The sequence below is a fragment of the Pseudonaja textilis genome, chromosome 3, assembly GCF_049901715.1.
Source record: "Pseudonaja textilis isolate UNSWEBS1 chromosome 3, rPseTex1.2, whole genome shotgun sequence".
Lineage (NCBI taxonomy): Eukaryota > Metazoa > Chordata > Lepidosauria > Squamata > Elapidae > Pseudonaja > Pseudonaja textilis.
In genome coordinates, this window is record NC_141992.1 from 113,871,093 (window position 1) to 113,893,995 (window position 22,903).

The window sequence follows — 22,903 nt, forward strand, 5'->3', positions numbered from 1 at the left end:
ACCCTTCATGGGTGATGGCTTACCATGGTAGCTAAAGCCATTCAAGTTTTACTCCAAAAACTCTGAAAAAAAACATACTGGGTTTAATATTATCTCTTCTCTTTTATCTTTGCTGCTGTTCTGTATACCTAAATACCTAAAATATCTGTGATGAGGAGAGAAGAGTGTTGAATGCAGAGAGGATATATGAAGCTGTTTTCATTTTCTTCTCTAATACTGAAGTAAGATGACTGGCTAAGTGGAGAAGAGGTGACGTGAACTTCGTTTTACCTAGGAATTTTGTTCAAATATCTTGGACAGCACTATTGCATAAATGGACTTAATATCTGCACTTATGAATAAGTTATAAGAAAGAAAAGACTTTATTAAAAGTTAAATAACGTTAAAGGCTAGAATTCCAATAAGACAGATAGACATGAATGGACACTTTATTGATATTTTTGTACCCATTTAAGCCCTTGATACATATCAAATAAGCGTTTCAGTCTGTTTCAGTCACTATCAGCTCCTAAAAGTTGGCAATAGCTACTGCTGGATCTTGTCCACAATATTAGCATAATGTAATTTATATACAGCAAAATCAGTTGCTTCCCAAATGTGTCAACTACCAAACCACCAAGTTCAAAATGTATGGTTTCTGAGCATTAGACTTAATGGTCTGATTTATTATTCATGGACACTGAATATTAATCCAGAAGACATACCTCACTTTAACAAAGAATGTCAAAAAACATTTCATGTTTTTACAGGGAGGAAGTTAGACAAATCTCTGAAGAGATTATCATATTATGTCTGTTGAGTACTATTTCTTTCTCCTAGAATAACATTTAGGGAGAAAAATTAGGGAAAAACAATGGGAAAGATCTGCCAAAGGCATTTTCCTATGTACAATTCTAAGTGATTAATCAGTTCAAAGCTGAACTGTAAAATATAGTTGGTTTTAAATTGTAATTTTTTTCCCATTTGCTAGCTAATTTTTTTTAGCTCTTTTATTCTGTTTATACGATCACTAGCACACATATATGGTTATGGATAGTCTCAAAAGCAACAGAACAGCAAGCAAAAAATTTAGAGGAGTAGAACTTCCAAGCCAGAGATATAAAGGAAAATTATGTCACAGGTGTAAGATCAAAAGATTATTCTTCCTACTCGTTCAGGTTGGACATGGTCCAAGCATGAAAATCTAAACATTCAGTGTAATTATGCTGTCACGTTAGGAACCCTGATCGCTCAGCACATAAAATGAAGCATTACATTGCTAGAAGAGTTTTCTACTGCACAGGAGTTTGGAATCAATTCAAAAGCTAAAAAAAAAAAGGAAAGAATGAGGGAAATAATTGATGGGAAAGTAGAAAATATGCCATCAACATAATTGTAACAACTGGAGAGATGGTAATCTGGAGTCTTTCTTTTGTGGCTTAAGAAGGAAAGGATGATACCTCAAACTAACACATTTAAGTGCCTTCAAGTATTTCATTGGATACTCCAGATATGCACTTAGAATAAAAATATTCATTAAAGACAATGGAAATAGATAAAAAGATCTGGCTTTTATTTTACCATAAAGCACATCTTCTGGTGGGGCAATACATATACTGTATAATCCTTCAATTACAATTGAATGGTAGACATAACATTATTTCTTCATTAATATGCGGTTTTTTTCCTTCATATTTGTACCTGGCCACAGGGTTGTAATAAATTTGAAATTCCTTCATGCTTGTGATGCTACCACGGTTCATCATGTTTCATGACAACTATGGAATATGGTTAACAATTCTGGTTCAAACCAATCCAGAAGTGGCAATCTTTCATAACCGAGAATGAAAGAGGCCAGAGTGGTCCTTGAAATGAGGAGGGACTATGAGGGAATTGAACTAGAAATCTTGAATCATGCAGAATTTCTGCCAGAGAAGCCTATCAGTCTGACCATTCACTCAACCAATTGTAAATCATAACAAGATTCTATCACCTCTATGATATTCCAACCTAAACATGCTTTTTTTTGTCTTCTCAGAGAAACAGTCTTTACCTGGTGAAATGCACATTCCCTTTCTCCAAATTGTCACTCCCTTTGGAACTTGACCCCTGCCCTGGCATTCTCTGTTTCCCTCTAGCTATGCTGAATTTCAGCTGCAGCTTTTGACACTTGATACCTTGCTTGCCTGTTATTGCTTACACAAATTAACTCTTCTTTTTTTGCTGTGGGCTGCCCTATTCACCTCTGGCCTCACTGGACTGAGATCTGGTTCTCTCTGAACTTTAGCTACATAGAATCTGACCTGGTTGAACCCCTGAGAGATGTCTCTTCATACAAGACACAAAGCCATACTGAGGTTTGTTTGTTCTTGGCTTGACTGGATGTGCAAATATCATACATTGTAGTTTAGCCAGAGGTGTGAATCAGTCCCTAATTATTTGTTGACCTGTGGTTAAAAATATTCTGGCTAAACACTTCTGTGAAGCAGCCAATGTGTGACACTGTGGTCTGGCCCAGATCCTTTGAACATCATTAAACAATTTTGCTTATAGTTCCAGACTTCTATGAAGAGCCAAGCAGCTTAATTTGTCATAATGGAACTCCTTTACCCTGAAAGCACTTAAAAATTAGTTAAAGGGTAAAGGAGTTTTTTAAGTGACAAGCCTGGTGCTCCAGGATCCAGGCTTCTTCCTTTGCAATTATCCATTGCTCAGAGGAATGATCTAGTGTAGCCAATGAGTTAGGAGTTATGGCTACCATACCTGATACTCTGCCTCAATTGGGACAGAGGATGAGTTATTGAGCTTGCAGCATCTCTGAGAACTAGGACCAAGTTTCAATACCAAATATTCAGGATGTACATTTATAAAAAAGAAGGCAAGTCCTCATGTTGGGAATGAGTAATTTGAAACATACAGATTAATTATACAACGTAATTGGGGCATTAAATCAACAAGCACAACCCTGAGCATTCTGTTTCATATGTTTATTCTCTTTAAACTTACATTTGCATAAAGATAAATACAACAATGTACAAATACTACGATGATAAGAGGTAGTTTCTCTGAAGCTGTCTTACAGCGGGCATTTCTAGAAATTGTGGTTCGACACATCCGGCAGGCACCAAGCTAAGGCAAGATTGGTTTACTCTTATAAGGCTACTGAGATGCTTCTGCACTGAGATGTCAAGAACAGAACCCAAGATCAAGATTAAACATCAAGTTTAATTATTCTATTTTAAAATATTGAATATACTATACCTGTTCTTCTTCCAAAAGTATCAAGCCAACAACTGCAATGTTGATATTACCTCCAATTGTTCCATCTCTGAACAAAGCAGAAACCTGAAACATAATTTTAAATCATGGAGCAATTAGACTTCGTTATATGAGTGCCATCAGTGCACTATGATGAGAATACAGGTAGTCCTCAACTTACAACCATTCATTTAGTGACCATGCAAAGTTACAACAGCACCAAAAAAAAACACATTTTTCACACTTATGACAGTTGCAGCACCCCATGGTCACATGATCAAAATGTGGATGCTTGGCAACTGGTTCATGTTTATGACAGTTGCTGTGTCCTGGGGTCATGCAAACAGCTTTTGTGACATTTTGGCAAGTAAAGTCAATGGGGAAGCCGGATTCATTTAACAACTGTGTCATTAAATTAACAACTGCAGTGATTCACTTAACAACTGTGGCTAGAAAGATCATAAAAGATCGTAAAATGGGTCAAAACTCACTTAACAACATAAATTTTGGGCTCAATTATGATCATAAGTCGAGGACTATCTGTACAATGTTTGATTTTATCCATAGCTATGATGCACTCTCCTATTTTTGTCTTTATTTAAACAGCACAGAAGAAGTTTTTCATTCAACATGTGTGTGTGTGCGTGCACGTGCATGTGTGTGTGTGATTGTGTACACTGACTGCTATTTAAACATGTGTACTCATAAAATTTTACAAAGCAGTGAAAAAGGTTCATATTTCAGGGTAGTTATTCATACATAATCTCTACATTTCTATGCATTGAAAGATATTTGAGAATATATCTGAATGTGCTTGTGTTTCTGTATCCCATACAGGCATACAGAGAAGCACATCTACACTCAGGTTAGCAATGGGAAACATGATGTGTCTTTCCAGCTGAATGATAGCTACAGATGAAAAACCTAAGTTCCTCCTTTTTTTCTGATACTTGTTTCTACCCATTAATATTATGAAGATCCTAGAAATATGATGCTTTCTTTTGGTCAAAGTTACCCTGCAAGGTTCTGCTTCAATGCTTATTCCTTGCTTTTCTCAAAGGGAAAAGCAGGAAGGGAGCGGAGGTTTAGGAAGAGTCATTGCAAGAATCTTACTGTGTCATGAGGAATGAGTGAGGAACAGGTGAGGCATCAGTTGTGTGGCTATGTATTCAAGCAAAGATGAGGTGTCTTAACATACTTGCTAAATATCACTCATATCCAAGACATGAATGTTGTAGCACACCAGCGATGGGCAATGGACTCTATTAAAGGCAGCATAGAAATCAAATGTTTCAGTATCACAAGAAGAAGAAACTTTTGTCTGAGAGCAAGGGGAGATACCTTCTTGTTGGAGGAGCTTTAGACAATTATAATATGGATTCTGTATAAATGTTCAGTAATCAACTTAAAGGAACATCCGTACCATATTAAGTACAGTTAGAACATAAGTAGTAATATTCTCATAACCATGGTTTTGCATCATCTTTTTGTCAACCACCACCAAAGTCTCAACATTGAATTCTTTGGTCTTTTGGGCTTTCAGAAGAGATCTCTTGTTTCTCATCAGAAGGCTATATTCATCTGGCAAGATATAGGTGTCTCCACCTGGAGGCTGAGGCATATCTGCAACAAGAAGACAAAAGATGTCCAAATAACACTCAGTTATATAGGTTCAAATGAGCGACAAAATCAAACCAAATCAACAAACTGAAAATAAGCAAGAATATAGGTCAAGGATATTACGATTTCCAGTTTCATAATATTGAGTTCTACATGCACTCCCAAGTTTGTAGCTGCACTAACTTACAATTTTTAACATGACACTTCCTCCTATTATAGGTTGTCCTCAACATACGACCATAATTCGGGTCCAGAATTTCCATTGCTAAGCATTCTTAAGTCATACCTGATTTTTACAACCTTTAAAGTCATGGTTGTTAAGTGAATCACTGCAATTATTAAATGAATCATATAGTCATTAAGCAAAACCATTCTCCCTCATTGACTTTACTTGTTGGAAGCTGGCTGGGAAGGTTGCAACCAACAATGACATGACCTGGAGATGCTACAACCGTTGTTAAGTACATGCCATTTGTTGAGCGCCTGAATTTTGATCACATGATTGTGAGGATGCTGTGACAGTCATGAGTATGAGGGTTGGTTGTAAACTATTTTTTTCATTGCCACTGTAACTTTGAATGATCATTAAACAAATGGTTGTAAATTGAGAAGTACCTGTAATCTTCTTTCCATCAATGCTTCGTGTATACTAAGTATACAGAAAATCACATTGTGTTTCTATTTATCTTGAATAATATAGAAAGGAATGGAAAGTTCAACATTTTATAATATTCCATTGAAAACTGTGGAAAGAAATCTCAACATGCTATAATATTAAAATGAGCCCTATTGGTGTATTCTTAGGTTATGTGAGTAAGGACTGGTTTGGGCATTTGCAAAACCCCTGATTTTGTTGAACTGTGAAATTTTGTTACAAACAGAAATTGCAAAGTAAATTAATATCTTAAATGCTCCCCTCCATTAAACATATGAAACGAGTGAAAGATGAGCGAAAACAAAAGAAAACAAACCAGGCAAAAACAAGAACTTTTTATACTTCATGCATTAATTGAAATCAACAGAACAGAAACATTTATTAGTATAGGCCAATGGTAACCAATACCATTGATTTAAATTGTGCATATATTTTCCCTGGTTAAATCAATGCAGTTTAAGAGTGCTTTATTTGTCCGGGTTGGGCCAAAGATGCTTAGATTCAGTACAATTTGATAATCTGATTTATTTTTTAGGTGATTTATATCTTCTGTCTCATTGGCTGGGGTCTAATGGGATTTGGAACCAAGACTTTTTTCATATCAGGTTATTTCCTCCTAAGATTAAAAAAGTGGAAATATGCAGATGTATTCAAAAGCCAACATAAATTTCAACACCCTAATAACAATAAAAAAAATAGGAGAAAGCATTGGATACAGCACATCATTGATTGTTTATTCCCAGTTAAGGAGTTAAAGTATTAGGAAAAGAGAATTTTGAACAGTGAAGCCTAACATGATAATCAGTTTACACTACAAACACTGTGATGTCAATTTGCTTGTACATATGATATAGTATTACATTAGAGTAAACCTCTCACACATTACATTACACAAAGCAGTAGCAAATGTTCAATTGAACTTCATTTCTAGATCACATCTTATTGTGACAACGTGTATCTGCTGGAAAAAGCAGAACTGAATGTCAAATTGGCAATCTTAAAATACATAGATTAAGTAATAAACAGAGGAAGAGACATTTTTACATACATTTTTTACGCCTTCCACAAAAGTGCTGTTTTTGACGCCACTCAGAATTGAGAGATGGTTGGCTATCTTGAAAGGCATAATTGAGAGCCTCTTGCTGACTTGCATCAGTTCCAATTACCTCATTATTATCAATTACTAGTTTAGGTTCAGTTGATCTCTTATACAGTACATGAGAACGGTGACCACCAGGAGCAGAAATGTTATGCTTAAGTGCAATATTTGGAGGTAGTGGTTTCAAAAAGTAATCCACTTCCTGCGTCCTGATCAAGCCTGACTAGAAAAAGAAAACATAGTTAGAAACCAGGGCAGTGGCTGCTAACAATCCTAGAGAAAATTCCTTCAATTCTTTTCCCATGTTCAGCTTTCAGCAGGCCCTTTTTTACAATTTGCCTAAACCTCATGGTGGTTATATGCACACCAGTATTTTCAAAGCAGAAAGCCTAGGGATGAATATTGCCTCTTCTCTAAGCTACTTTTTCTCACTTATCTTGTCACTTGTAACAATGACCGAGTATCTTTATTCCAATGCTAACCACAATTTATACCAACACAGATTTCAGTAGCTGTAAAGGGGTTATGATTGAACAAGGTATAGTAATGTATGTAAGATATCTGGAGCATCATTTAAGCCCCAAATTCCAGTTCAGTCATTGATCTTTGCACTTTGAGGATAAAGGTCTGAGGGAAGTTTATCTGCATTCACCTGAATTCAGTTGTAAGTTTCCATGGCACCAGGAAGTCTTTTTGTGCCGAACAAGTGTAAACTCTCATCAGGCCATTGCTTTGAATAAGCGAAGATCAGAGCATTCACCTACCATGAATAATTTGGTGCCTAATCTTACTGTAAATAGGAGAGTGTAGTGAGGAGGATATAGTGAATAATATATTCCACTTGACTGGTACCACAGGGACAGAAAAATTGTTCAAATGGGCACTTACAGATCTCCCTTCAAGTCATGCTGAAGGCATGGCCTGCATGCGAACATTGGTAAATCCTTTTTCATATACGTCTATGATTTCCAAAGTGATATTAGCCCCTCTCTAATATGTTCTATCCCAAGAACTAAGTCCCCCAAACTGGATTTACAGTATAGGTATCAAAAGTTTGCCCATTGATTCTTAGCTGTGTAATGGAGAAAACAAAGTTTAGCAAGGTAGGATTCTTGTAAGCTTTTAGTTTCGTACAGTGTTCCCAAATGCAAGATGTTCTTTGATGATGATGAAAAGTAACCCTACCTCCATCGTATCCTCAGGTAAGGCCATGACTACCTCCCAGCAACTATATTCCAGATTGCAAAGTAACTGAACACCAGATTGCAAAGGAACTAAAATGCAGCTTCAGAAATTGTAGAGGAGAAAGAGAAAACATCCATAGCATATACAGGGAATGGTCACAATGATATTTTTTTAATAAATATGTTTAGTAGAGTAGGAAAAACCAAAGTGAAGGCTGCCTTAAGTATAATCATGTCTGTCCTTATAGTGTCCTGATTTTGGCAAACGTCACAAAAACTGAGAACATTCCAGAGTAGTCTTTCTTGGGTTTTAATCTGCAATCAGAGCAGTTTCAGAATAAAACTCATTCTGTAGAACTCACCTATTATACACCGACTATAACATTTTTTCCAGAATTATAAGTTTTCTTTGTTTTCATTCCATATTAATGCCTATTGATAGTGGGGGGGAAGGAACACTATCTAACATCATTTTCAGGCATGAATTTAGGTTATACTTACATTAACAAGTTCTATAGAGCAACATAGTTTTGGTGGCAGATCTGTTCTCCCTTTAATATACAGGACTAGGTAAGATTTATTGCAAAATGTTATTTAATTTTTCCCAAAGTTGTACTGGCAGAAATCTTCCTCCTATTATAAAGGCACCCACCTCTGTAAAGTTGGGGTTATGCAACTATTGAGATTTGATTGCAAGGACGCCTTCCAGAATGAGTGGGGGCCCAAATGTACCATCTTTCTATATAACTCTTAAAAGCAGCCATGCACTGCCATGTGCCCCACAAAGCTTGCTTTAAAGTATAGCAGATAAATATTCTTCTTGTGCTCCTGTATGGTGCAAAGGATTGTTTAGGAATGAAATATGAAGCACTGCATGGGGCTATTTAAACAGTGAAAAAAGTGTAGATATCTAATCATTTGAAATGCCAACATGACACTGGTGATAGCATTAAAAACCCTATCAAAGGAAAATATGAGAATGGAAGACTGAATCAGCTAATAGGTCTTTTGCACCACTGACCACCATGAATTTATATTTAATAATAATAAGGTCAAGTGTTCTTTTGTCTTCTGGGTCAAACCTGTAGTAGATTTTGGAGTGTTCAAGCTCTATTTATCAGGAAAGACTCCTACTTGTTATTGTGTTGCCATAACAACTACAAAACACCATGGATCTCAATGTGCTGCATTATTAGCATACACCTGATGATGGTTTCTCTTTTCACTCAATGAAAGTTCCATAACCAGGAAAAGTTCTGAGACAGCTCTAATATTTCTAGAGCGAAACAGTCACCCGCAGTTTATATGTCATATACATAAATATTTGTCCACAATTTGAGGAATTCACTTTTAACAGCATCAAAAGTAATAATGACAAGATGGAACAAGATTACCTGGACATAGGACTGATTCATGTTAAGTAATAAAAATAGTTTCTCAGATTTTTTTTGGATATTTTAGAACACTAAACTGCTAGATTTACAAAGGGATTTACTTTCCGGTAGTGCTATAGATGATCCAGGGGTTGGATTCTACCAGTTCGCACCTGTTCGCTAGAACCGGTTGTTAACATTCCAAGCAGTTTGGAGAACAGGTTGTTAGAAGAAATTACTGGCCTAATCCTGTAAGGAAGATAGGAAGGAAACATTCTGATGTTGCTTACAGAAACTGCCTCTCCATTAACCCTTATTACATTCTTGGCAGGACTAGACTTCCTGTCTCTGGACTTCTATGGAACTCAGAAGCTTTTTCTGTTGTATATTTTTCAGTTGTTTCTTATAATGACATGTTATGCTCATTGTTTAGGTTCCAACCCCCACCCCCCCCAGATAGTCCTCCACTTATGACTATTCATTACTGACTGTTCAAAATTAAATTGGTGCTGAAAAAAGTGGCTTATAACCAAACCATTGCAGTCACAAGAACACAATTTGAATTCTGTATTTGTGACAATTGCAGTGACGTGCAGTGACACGATTGCCATTTGTAACCTTTCCAGTTGGCTTCTGATAAGTAAAATCATTAGGAAGTAATATCCAACCTGGGTCAGTCACTGGGATCAGAGGTTTAGTCTTTTGAGCTGTCCGGTATATTCCGGTAGAGAGAAGTAAGTTTGTTTGTTTGTTTGTTTGTTTATTTCATCAAGCAATTATTAGATAACAGGTGTAAGTATAAGCATGGTTATGTATACATGAAATGAATACATATAAAAAAATAAAAAGAAACAATAGGACAGGGACAGTAGGCACATTAGTGCGTTTATGCACGCCCCCTACAGACCTCTTAGGAAAGAGGTGAGGTCAATAGTAGACAGTCTAAGGTTAAAGTTTTTGGGGTTTGGGGAAGAAACCACAGAATCAGGTAGAGTATTCCAGACATTGACCACTCTGTTGCTGAACTCGTATTTCCTGAAATCAAATTTGGTGCGGTTTACCATGAGTTTGTATCTATTGTGTGCTCTTGTATTGTTGTGGTTGAAGCTGAAGTATTCATTGACAGGTAGGACATTGCAGTAGATCATTTTATGTACTATACTTAGATCGAACCGAAGGCGGCGTAGTTCTAGGTTGTCCAAGTCTAAAATTTCAGGTCTGGTGGCATAAGGTATTCTGCTACAAGTAGAAGAGTGGAGAACACTTCTTGTGAAATATTTCTGGACTTTCTCAATTGTATTAATATCAGATATATAATGCGGGTTCCAGACTGATGAGCTGTATTCAAGTATTGGTCTAGCAAATGTTTTGTATGCTCTAGTTAGTAGAGTGATATTACCAGAGAAAAAGCTATGCAGGATTCCCTGAAGATGGGCTCCAGCATGAGTCTGAAAGTTCAGAAGACAAAACCTCTGGTCCCAGGCCAGACTGGATCTTGCAAGATTACCCTGGTACATATACGTTTGCCTTTATTCACTGGAAAGTTGTCAGGGAAGGTTGCAAATTGTGGTCATGTGATATCTTCGTAAAAGACCAGGGTAATTTGACCAGGGGCAAAAAAGGCTGTAAAATCAGGTGAGGTCACGATGTCTCACTTAATGATCACACTGCTTAATGATGTATATCCAGCCCCAAATACGGTTGTCAATGAGATACTTCACTATCTATATTTTTGATATGCTACAAAATCCTTATTACTACTAAAACGCTAATTACTACATTATGTGGATGTTTCATCACAGATTCACTGATATATTTTTTTTCTATCCAAAATGGAGAAAGTCATTTACTTAAGTTGTGAAACTTGTACAAGTTAGCATAAGCCAGTTCCTGGTGTTAATTTTATAATGAATACAACTTGAGATATGTAAGTAGTCAAACTGAGAATATAAACCCTGGGAGCACTAAATTATTTTGCTGTCTTAGAGTCACCAAAGAGAAGGAAACACTTGTTAAACAAATGTCCAAGAGTACAAAGGGGGGCGGGGGGGGCTAATTAACTGATTGCCCTGTATCAGTGGTTTTGTACTTTGTACTTTGAAAGTGGAAAAAGTCTCAAATCATCTTGAACATTATGTTTCAATAAATAATATGCTAAAACTTAAACACTCCTGAATATAAATTAGACTTTCTTTCCTGGGTGGAACCTATGGGTGGGAGTAAGGGAGTTTGGTAAAAATAAATAGCATAATCCTGGCATTCTAATAAAGAGACATCATGTTATCTCATGACAAAATATATCTGTAATTAAGTGAAGTCATCTCCCTAAAGAACATTAAATCCATTTCACAAGTTTTTAATATTAATTTACAGATACTTACTGCAGTTCATAAATACACTGAAGAATGACATGCATTAAATGAAGGGAGGGTTTGCTTTTTACATAATGTGGATAATTTTAGAATCTCTTCTCATCTGTGCTTCTTGCATTGCCCATTTTATAATGCCATTCCTTGGGCATTCTAAAAGTAAGATGACTTAGCAAAGAAATAAAGTTTTATGTGTTTTTTAAAAACTTTTTAGCTTAAAATATAAGTAACTTTCAGAGCACCAACTTCTTTCCTTGGCTGCCATGGGGTCAATTATATTTTCCACCAGAATTCCAGGAAGCACATGCAATGCAAGGAGACTGAAAGGGGATAACATTTTTGGTTTTAAAATGAATTCATAATTATCATAATTCATTAAAGAACATGAAGATTTTCCCCACTGATATTTTTTTAAACTCCCCATTTCTGCAGAGGAATGAGAATATTATTTTTATGAAATGGAGAATTTCAATTAAATTTCAAATAGATTGAAAACACATTAACAGAAGCTTACTAAGTAGCACAATGCTGACCCATAATCGTGAAAAATGGATGTACACAAATACTTTAGCCAACATCTTCAATCACCATATATCAAAGTATCAAATAAAATATGAGCACAATATTCAAAACATTATATCATTCAGTTAATTTTGCATTACTTGCTAGTCAAATATATCAGCTGAGTCCCCACTAGGATACACTATTTACTTACATCATATTTGTTTGATGCTCTAGTCATCATCTACATATCAGGATGGTGGTCATGATTGCATATTCAAAGACATATTCCCCTTTTTATATTCATGTGATGTTAAAAAGCACCAGGCAATCAATCAAGGCCTTAAATTGCATAGTCATAACCACAGCTTGGTGTCAGCATTCCAAGTAAACTCTCGATACAAATCAGAACTCCGAGACAAAGTCCATCAAAGTAAGAATTTATTAGAGAAGTCATGTTGGCCCATCTGGGGAAAACCCGAATCTGAATTCCCGCGTTTCTCCTCCATGCACACTAAAACTCACACCCTGCCCCATTTAGTGACCTTCACATCACATGGCCCAATCAATCTCCTGTCTCAGCTGCCACCAAACTTTGGTCACTCCCCTCCAGGTTCCTTGATCTCTTGTGAAAGAATGTTGTTATGGCTAAAGTCCCCTCGCTATTCTCCCATTCCCACATCTTGCCTATCCCCCGCTGTAGCAGCCCTGAAAATCTGTCCCAAGATAAATTTGGGGCTGACACTTGGTTCTTGGATGCCTCTGGTCATCAAGTAATGAAAATGCATGTTGAAATCCAATTTCAGTACACACAGTATAGACAAGTATAACCCTAACAACAATACTATCAACAAAATTATGCACAACGAAAAGAAAGCAGGCAAAACCTTCCATCTTTCTCATCACACTGGATTACTTGTTAATTTGAATGACTATTCCGCAAACAGATAAAATAATTACTTCTTTCACTATTGATTCAAGGGATTTACTGCCACAAGACACTCAGTGATGGAAATGGCCTTAAAGAAACTTCAAGAATTTGCTCCATTTAGGATCCACCTACTCAGATCAAGAGTATTGACATATTCTTTAATCAGAATGTCAGCATTGAAGATGAAATATATCAAATGCTATGGGTAAAAAAGCAAAATAAGGAATTATGCATTCATCCTATAGGAGCCTCTTAGCACACTATTTAATATCAAACTTCATCTAAGTAATTGTTATGACTAACCAAATCTAAATAGTGCCCCATATCTGGCCCAGGTTATGCTAGAGATATTCTCCTCTAACTCAAGACATGATACAGAGTAGGAACTGAAAAAAATAAAATTAAACTGCTCATAATCCAGCATTGGGAAAGCCCACCACAATGCCTCCTTTGAACTTACTTTTTTGGGGATGGGGGCAAACTGTAAAAAAAATAAAACCTGATTTTTTCCCCAGTTTTCACTAGCTTAAAGAGATTGGCAGCCAGTATAGCAGAACCCTTTCCATATTTAAATGGGAATAGCCAATATAACTTAACAAAGAGTAAGCATGTGTAGATTTGTTTGCTTTCCTGAACTCTCATTTCTACAGTCCCTCTGAGAATATATATACTTGCAGTTGACAGGATAGCTTTTCTGTGAATGAATGGTTGTAGATATGAATATGGGGATACATTCATTTTATAAATGGAATGCTATATTTTACAAACAATTAATCTTAACTGACAGTGATTAGTACAATTCATAGTAATTTAATATTTTGTACTGGCGGTGTCTTTTTTGGGAGCATGGATTCTGGCAAGTGTAAGGGTATATGTGCATAGCTCAAATACAAGTAAGTCACATGCACACTTTAATTGGAGGAATAAAATCTCCAGGGCTGGTCTCATAAGAAGTTATGAAAACTAGATTGTTTACAGAACATTTCTGTTTATTTATAAGTTTTCTGGGTGGTCAAATATTTTTATGAGAAATTATCTGAAATTCATGGTTCCTTAGTAAAGCTAGAATTGGAACTTAACTCACTTGTCTTTTTCATAAAACAAATAAGTCACATCAGATGGCTAGCAACACAAAAGGGCTCAGGATGGGAGACTGGATAACAATAAGATGGAATGACTGATAAAACTGAGTACTTCTTTCAGTCTCGAAGATCTTTGTTCTCCTTCCCACATAAGGTGTTGTGAATGAATGAGTGAATGAAAGTATGTTCTGATGTGAGTCACCATTGAACAACATGGTTACCAAAAAGGATCATTCTTCACAGGAAGTCAGAGCTGTTGTGAGCTAGTTCTCACACAGTCAGTAAAAAACAAGGAATGAACCAATCTGATTATTACCAAAACATAAATACAATGGAAATGAGAGCCAGCTTGCTCAAAAGTGGGCACCAAAAAGTCTACCTGCTAACAGTCCACCTGTGGGCAAGGATACAAAAAGAAAAGCCCTACTTAAATGAAGGCTTGAAACGTGACTTTTTAAACAGGGTTAATTTTCAATTGCTACTACAATTCTTGGTTTGTTTGTTTTTTAACTTTTTGGGTGGGATGATGGTGAGCTTATCTAAGTGGATCTAGTCTAGTTTCCAACTCTGAATTGCAGAGTTTCATGGAGGATTCATTACTATTTTTGGTAAAAGGAAGATCTATTCAATATTACTCTATTCTATTTCATGATTCAAATCCTTCTTTGTCCAGTCAGATGCATACCCAAGACAGTAGAGTTCTTAATTTATCACAAATGATTATGTGTATGATTTGCTATTGAAATGCTCACAAATATTTTACCTATATAGAATATTTTCTTTCCAATTTGACTTCCACATAACTTAAATTGTAGCATTTGTCACATCTCTACTTACCAAGCCTCCACATGTTGAAAGTGCTACAGTAGAGTTTTTGTGCAATCGCAAAATGCCTTGATAAAAACAAAAGTCTTCAGATGGGAATGTCTGTACTGTCTTGGTTCTCCCCTTGCCAAGAGTTTGTACTGTAAATCCAGGTGCCATAAGAAAATTGGAGGTCTTAAGATCAAGTTGGAAGTCATGGCCAAATCCTTGGAGATGGAGATGTAATGAATCAGTTGAGCTCCCTGAAGTTGATCGCTTCCTTCTTTCATGGTGTGCAATTGCATGGCTTATATAATCTCCATTTTGGTCTACTTCATATGCTGTCACAATGTCATATTCTGTAATAAGTCAAGGCATAGCATCAGATTGCAAATGGCAGGCCCAAAATGCAGGCACAATTTGAGCATCTACAAATATAATTCAATCTGCAACCTAGCTCCTTAACTAAATTAAAACTAAATTAAAACTCCAGATAACTATCATTGATATATCCATGAGAACATATATCCATGAGAAGACAGTGATAATAGATGTAAGGGCTAAAGATGAAAGAGTGACTTGCTTAAGGCTATGAGGTCAACCGAGAGCTTCATGCAGCTCCATCATTCAGCAGCAATCAGCAATGCAGATTTTCAAGAAAATTTTCATTTGGAATGTACCCTATATTGAAATATAGTGGACAAAAATATTAAACCACAACAAATTGGTTTAAATAATGTTATATATTAATTAATACACACCTTTAGTGTATATATTTACAGGCAATAGGATCTTGTGTTATATTACTTATATTGAAAAACATCAATTCTAAACTACTGTAGGAGATACTAAAAATCATTCATATACTATCTTGGGTTTCAAAAGAAGTGTGTGATATATTAAAAATATTTTTCATTAAGTGCAAATGGGTATTTTCAGGTTCATTACTTATTCATTTCATTTCATTTCATTTCATTTCATACAGAGATAATTCTAATTCTGAACTCCCAGAATTATATTCTGATTTTCTAAAGGGGCTGTTTCAACTTAACAGGTGTGCTATCTTACTAATATTCAAATGAAGATCTAGAGATAACAAGGTTCTATGCAAATTGTAGGTTCAAAATTCAAAGGCAAAAAGATTTCATTAAACTTTTGTTGAGATTCACTTAGATGTGCAACCAAAGGTTATAATCCAGAAAATAGGCAATTACCTGCAGTTGAGCCATTTTTGGCAGAATGGAATGAACATTTTGGATGAAAAATTGAAAAAAATCCTGCATAAAGGATGAAACATTTTCTAACTTATGTTGTACTGATTGTATATTGCATGTTATATGAAAGAACATGAAAAAAATCTTGTACGGTTCAACAAAAGTCACAGAATCACAGAATGATGGTGGAAAGTGGAAGAGAACGTAAGTCCAAACTTGTTCCCAGTTTAATCATGATTTAGTAATTGAAAGCAATTTATTGACTAGTCAAATGCCTCTTGATCCAAAGATAGAAATGAATAAAGTGAGTGCAAATAAGTTTCCCAAGTGATCTTTTACTAAATAGACAATGCTACTCCTGATAGATTATTTTAGTATTTGAAGTAATTTCAGCTTCTATTCACTGAAATACAACTTGACCAATCAGTACATTGCTGTAACCCAAAAAATGTCAGATGAAAATGGCCAAGATCTCACTCTGAACAACATTGATAATAGAAGAAATAGTATACACATTTATGTTTAGGCTACAGTCTTAGGCAATATTATGTTAGAGGTTGTTCCAATAAATTCCACATGGCTTACATCTCAGTACATATGTATGTTGTTGCTAATTCAATCATGCTTATGTCCTTTTTCAAAACAGTTCAGGAGGGTACATTTGGCTGTTATTAAATGTCCCAAGGAGGATGTGTGGGTAAGATCCAGATCATGAAACAATTTGCCTGTGCCAATATTTTGGGGTGTACTGGGGCAGGAGAAGTAGATATCACTGCAGACAGGGGCACATCCATTCTCCTCGCAAAGAATGAATTAAGCAGTCCCATTTTCTCCCTGCTGTCTGTCACTCCTTGCCATCTTCTCCCATTATTGAACTAATCATTTCTCTGATCTTTTTCTTGTTTTTTTACATTGAAAGAAACTTTTTTAAAAAAATCTTTTTTGACATTTGTTACAAATCTTAATTCATTCTGATCCTTAGTGTTTCTGACTTTATCTTTGTAGATTTGGGCTATAGGATGATATTCTGTCTTAATTACATGTCTCTTTTCTTTTTATACCTCTCCTTTTTGTTTTTCAGTTTATCAGAGAGTTCTTTATGTAGCCATTCTGGTTTCTTTTGGGATCAATTATTCTTTTTCAATGGGATTGTCCTAGACTATAGTCTCATTTTTCAGAGTTTCCCAAGCTTCTTAAGTTGTTTCTCCCTTAAATATTTCCATCCATGGAATCCTGCCCAAGCTCTCTCTAAGTTTGTTGAAATCAACACTTTTAAAGTTTAAGATACTAGTTTGATTTTGTTCTATTGCTTGTTCCTACATTATGTTGAATTCCAATAACACATAGTCATTTCTCCTAAAGTTTCCATAACTTCAACCCCTTCTTTCATTTCATCTCTTTTAGTGAGAATTAAGTCCGGTACAACAAATCTTCTAGTTCCATTCTTTATTTTTTGGTAGGCAAAGTTCTCTAGTAGATTTATCAGGAATCAGTTTGATCTACAACTACGTGCAGATTTTTTCTCCCAGTTGATGTCAGAATTGTTAAAGACCTCCATTGCTATTGTAGTGAACACCTCCTGCACATCTTAACTGATTAGCAAAAAGTTCTTCTATTTCCTCTGTTTGGTTGAATGGTCTATAATATGACAATGACACCTATGGCAATATTTTTCCTTTTATATTAACCAAATTCACACTTTGCATCCTCTACTGTTCATTTCTTCTCCATTTGTATATACTGTATTTTCCTTTAATACACCCTAGTAAATTATCATCCAAAGGACTGCAAACTTTTTTTCACTGGTCTGCCTCTTCCTCTTATCAGGGACTTCATCCTTTTTCCCCCAGAAACTCTTATAAAGAAGTGTCAAACTAACATTCTTTTTTTCAGGCAAGAAATCAAGTATTCCTGCCTCTTTTACCAGCTTACTTGCTTTTCATGTCAAGCACGCAGGAAGAGTAAAGATGCAGAAGACATTATCCTTTTATCATCAGTTATGAATTTCTCAATCTCAGCAACTTTAAGATGAGTGCATTTCTATTCCCAATCCAGGCTGGGGAATTCTGGGAATTAAAATCCTACCTCTTAAAGTTGTTGTGAAACCCTGTTTTATATTTAACACAAATGCAGAACAGATAGATAGCCAAGAAAAAGAGACATTTCCTTCTTGGAGACTTTTCACATTAGGGATCCTTAGCAGAATGCCAATTTTTGCTAAGTTGATATAACATATTAGTGCCATGATTCATAGTTCTGATATTCCCCCCTGTCCTATATTTTTAAGACTGGTGTCCTCAGTATGTGTTTATGTACTGTCTGCCCAGGTAGATGTATCTGGTAGGGGAATTTATACCTACTGTAACACAGTAGGCACTGAGGTAGTTTAATAAAGAAGGATAAGATATTTGGTGGTTTCCAAACAGAAGGACAAGAGTGCCTGGGATTAACCCAATTGGGTGGCTTGCCTTTGGTAAAGGCATTGGTAACTGCCTTGAGGCAGTTGAAGGCAATGAATGAATGAAATTAATGAATGAATTGAAATGAATACAAGGTTTTCTGAAGAGAGGATCACTCATATTCATTGGCAATTAAATGGTAATAAGGACAGAATCTAATATGAATCATGGGGCAATGTCTTCCACTGTCTCATAGGACTCATTTGAGTTTGTGGAGGCTGAGAAGTGGGTAGGAATCTGCAGCATGAATCAACATGTATTTAGACCCACATCCTCCTGGCTCTTCAGGCATCTGGAAGGCATGCATGCCAGAATTCAAGATTCAATTTTTTTGCAGGGGAAGGGGGAGGCGGATGTGATGTCATCAGCCTTGAAAAAAGTGTGTTCTCAAAGAAGCCATACCACGATATATGTGGTTTCCAATCTCCGCTTTGGTGAATGTTGCTGAAAAAGTTGCAGTGCCCTAATTACAGAAGACTCTAGATGAAAATGATTTATTTGGGATTTTGCCAGGTTTCAGATCAGGACAGAAACAGTATTGGTTACTCTTGTGGATACCGTCTCATACTCTCAGCCCAACCCACCTCACAGGATTGTTGTTGTGGGAAAACAAAAGGAGGAAATAATATTAGGTATGTTTGCTGCCTTTACTTATTATCAACAACAATAAAGGCAGGATAGATACCAAAGCAAAGCAAAGCAAAGCAAATAAATAAAGTATACCAGGATCTCGATGGTGTGAGAACGACCCATTTGACCCTGTTAGATCTCTCAGTGGCTGTTGTTATCACTGACCATGCTATCTTGCTGGATTGCCTACTAGTGTTAGAGATGCTACCTTGTGGTGGTTCCATTTGAAGGGGAAAGCAGCTGAACCAATGAATGTTCTAATGTGGGTATTACAGGCTTGGTATGCTTCCTACTACATTTCAATATCCACATGGAACTGTTGGGGAAGCTCTTCCACCAGCTCTGGTTGAGGAATTATTGTTTGCTGATAACCCTTGTTTGTGCATCATCTCCTCAAGCCAGGCTCTAGTAATTGTGACAGCTTAATTTTGTCTAGAATTGTAAGGACCTGGATGGGTAGAAATAAGCTCTGACCAAATCTCAAAAGATGTTGTAACTGTTGATCCAGAGGTACCCCAGTTCACAACAATTCCATTGTTAGCTCTGGATGAGGTCATCCTTGAAGCAGGGAGGGGCTGCTGTGGCTTCCATCCCTGCATGAATAGGGTTCAAGAGGGGTAAGACACATGGGCCCCAAAGTAATCCTCTCTGTGGTTAGCCTCACACTCTTGAACTCCTTGCCTCTGGAGACTTGCTTGCTCCTTCTTTATTGACTGTCCACAAACTGGCAAACATAATTCACAGATTGGGTGATATTTTTTTTTAAGCATTGTTTCATTGTCAGATGTAATGCATACTGTGTGTTGCCTTTAACTGAGGGCTTCACTATAACTGAGCAGGTCACTATAAAAATACAGTCAGATAACATTAGAGGTATTATGTGCCATCAACAGATATAATGCTTTAGGTATTTACACCAGTCAGGGAAGAATGAGATTCCATTCTTGTCTGTCTACTCTAAAAATGCTAGAGGAAGACACAACATTCCAACACTTTTTACACCAGAGAAGGAAGACACAGATCTTCTCCTGCATATTCAATAGAAGAGGGGCCAAGCATTGGTCTCCTCTTTGGAAGTATGTTCACTCACCGGATTAATCTTTTTTGACACTTAAAGTGGATAGATGAGTAGTCAAAATATTACTATTCATTAATATTAATATCCACTAAGTACACAAAAATATTAATATTTGGTATTTACTGTTATCGTTAAGATGGTTTTATTGTTGGGTTTTATTTGCCTTGCTTGTTTTATGATTTTAATAAAAGTTGGACAACCTGCTATCCCAGTTGTGAGAAAAGGGTGCATATGTTTGTGTTCTCACACAGGACAGTTGCTCACTTATTCTGAAATATTTGCAAGGCAAACAAAGCAAACCACTGATTGGCTTTAATCTTTATTAAGTTCCTATTGCTACATGATAAGACCTCACTGAGAGCAACAGTTATTCATTAGCTTGAATGTGTGTGGGTGTTATTTCCTCATCCATTAAGTTATTATTGTTAGGTTTTAAGTTGCAGGGCAGCAATTCTAGACTGGAAGAAAGCCAGTAACAAATATATCAGTTTAATTTAAGAAAGTCAAGTCCAATCCTTTGACACAGAGTAATGAAACACATCAAATATAGCACACATTTCACAATTATTACCATGCCAAGTATCAGCAGATAAATTCAATAATTCAGTCTTACCAATAAAACACAGAACTTGGCACCTATAAAAAGCAGCAAGATTTCTTAATAGCCTACTTATAAGCATTTTGTTTGGAATTAGTCTCTCAAAATTCAATATCATTTACTCCCATGTGGGTTTACAACTGGATAAATTAGATTTAACAGGTTAATTGTTTATGCTTTAAATGTTTAGCTTATTATTATTTGAATCCCCACAGAATGATACAGCCAACATTATGCAAGTTTAATTGACAGCTAGTCCCATTATTTTGGTAGGGCTAAATTCCAAGAAAGTGTACTTCCCTCAGTGATTACAGTGGAATATATTTCTAAACACACTTACAATTAAACAGTGTAAACAACCCCAGTTTTACAGGGGTTGAAACAGGAGCTTTTGGAGTGCTCATAAGATCATATTAATGTACAAAATCTCAGTTAACTTCTCTGAAAGTTCGTACAAAATAGTACAGCACATTAAAATTGCAGTCCTTACACTACTAAACATTACGGCATTCACTTCCAAGTAAACATGCACTGCAATATAGTCTGGAGATGGATGCTATCAGTGAAATGTTGGTGCATTTGCGAAAGATTGTAAAGTCAAAAAGGCTATTTTCAGCTATTATTCACTTTACATACAGTAATGCTATTCTTTGTTACATAACCTGAGCAGTTAGGAAATTAGTAAAATTCAGGTGCCCTGACAAATATTCCAAGTTCTGTTAACTTACCACTATTATCTGTGAAGCGCAGCAACTCTGAATGCAAAGGGGAAAGCAGGAGAGGTTGGCTTCCTTCAGCTGTTTGACCCACATATCCCTATGAAATAATAATAATAATAAAAAATAATTATGCAAGAAACCAAGCATCGTTGAAAGAGAGGCAGAGACCAACAATCTCTCCCCCCCACCCACCCTCAATATTTTGCAAAGGCTCAGGGAATGCAGTCACATTTTACAAACAAGCAAAAAAAGGGGGAAAAAAACTTTTTAAACATTGAGAGAACATCCCCGAGCTATTCGCGTTGACGTCATTAATGCGGCGGTAAGGGAAACCGGGTCGGGTAGGGTGAGAAAAATGCGGGAGGCAAATGCTTCCGCTTAGTTGCTCTGTCTGAGGCTGGGCGAACGTACCTTAACCTGTATTTCAAAGAAAAGCCAAAACCACAGCCCCGCTAAACTGTTTGAAGGCATCATCCGGAGAAGTGATGAATTGTAAGCTGTGGGATGAAGCCGACGGAGGGAAGCTGCCTCCTGGTTTGGAAAGGGAAATGGAGCCCTCTTCCAGGGTGGCAAAGACCTGCATCTGCGAGGGGGAGCTGTGCAGAGAGGCAGCCTAAAGCGACTTTATGACAGGAATGAACAGATCCCTCTCCGGTGTCGGCGGAGGCGCCGCGGCGAGGAGAACGCCCAGCGGCTGTTAAAAAGTGCCTGACCCAAAGCGGCGGGGCTGCTGCTGCTGGTGACGGTGACGGCAGCGGGCGTGGAAGGGTTGGAGGCTCCTTGGAGCGCCAGGTGTATCGCTCCAGCCCGTCGCCCCATGCGAGGGACCTCCCGCTTGCCGCACGGGTCAGGGTAACCCCCGCCCGGGGGCTCCCGCTGAATGACAGTCACTTCGGCCCCGCCCCTCCCGCACCTGCAGCGGCGGCGGAGAAGCGGCGCGCTCGGATGGAGAGGTGGGAGGTGGGCGGGGTTTGGGTCCCGCCGTCCGGCTCCCTCGCCTTTGTCCTGCTGAGGCAAAGAGGCGGGCAGGTAGGGGCAAAGGCGGACGAGAGAGGAGTTTCGGGACCCCGGGGGCTCCCTACACGCTTCAGCCCTGCAAGTGCTTTCGAGCAGGTGCAGAGGGCAGACGTCTTCTATCCTTCAGAAAGGACGAGTATATACACCTGACCCGCTCCCCCCCTCAAAAGGTGCCAGAGCCATACATTTCAACTCTCCCATTCCTGAATATGGGCTATGGACTGCTGGGAGGAAATGCGCTTTTTTAAAATTCCCCTGGTGAAAAGTGCTAATAAAACTAGCGCAGAAGAAAGGACGAAGTCCTTCTTTTCCTTCTGAAGGGAGGTCCTTGCA

General features: G+C 37.2%; 1 protein-coding gene across 1 annotated transcript in view; it reads right to left on the reverse strand.

Annotated features, from left to right (window-relative positions):
- Positions 1–22,377, reverse strand: part of ADAMTS16 (ADAM metallopeptidase with thrombospondin type 1 motif 16) — an 82,069-nt gene extending 59,692 nt beyond the window's left edge. Inside the window, exons 1-6 of the mRNA XM_026701010.2 lie at positions 21,965–22,377; positions 21,563–21,650; positions 14,889–15,214; positions 6,561–6,834; positions 4,661–4,860; positions 3,241–3,324 (exon numbers count right to left, since the gene is read on the reverse strand). Of these exons, the coding sequence (XP_026556795.2) occupies positions 3,241–3,324; positions 4,661–4,860; positions 6,561–6,834; positions 14,889–15,214; positions 21,563–21,650; positions 21,965–22,027 (1,035 nt within the window). The 5' untranslated portion in view covers positions 22,028–22,377. The remainder of the gene's footprint in view (positions 1–3,240; positions 3,325–4,660; positions 4,861–6,560; positions 6,835–14,888; positions 15,215–21,562; positions 21,651–21,964) is intronic.
- Between the last annotated feature and the right edge of the window lie 526 nt (positions 22,378–22,903).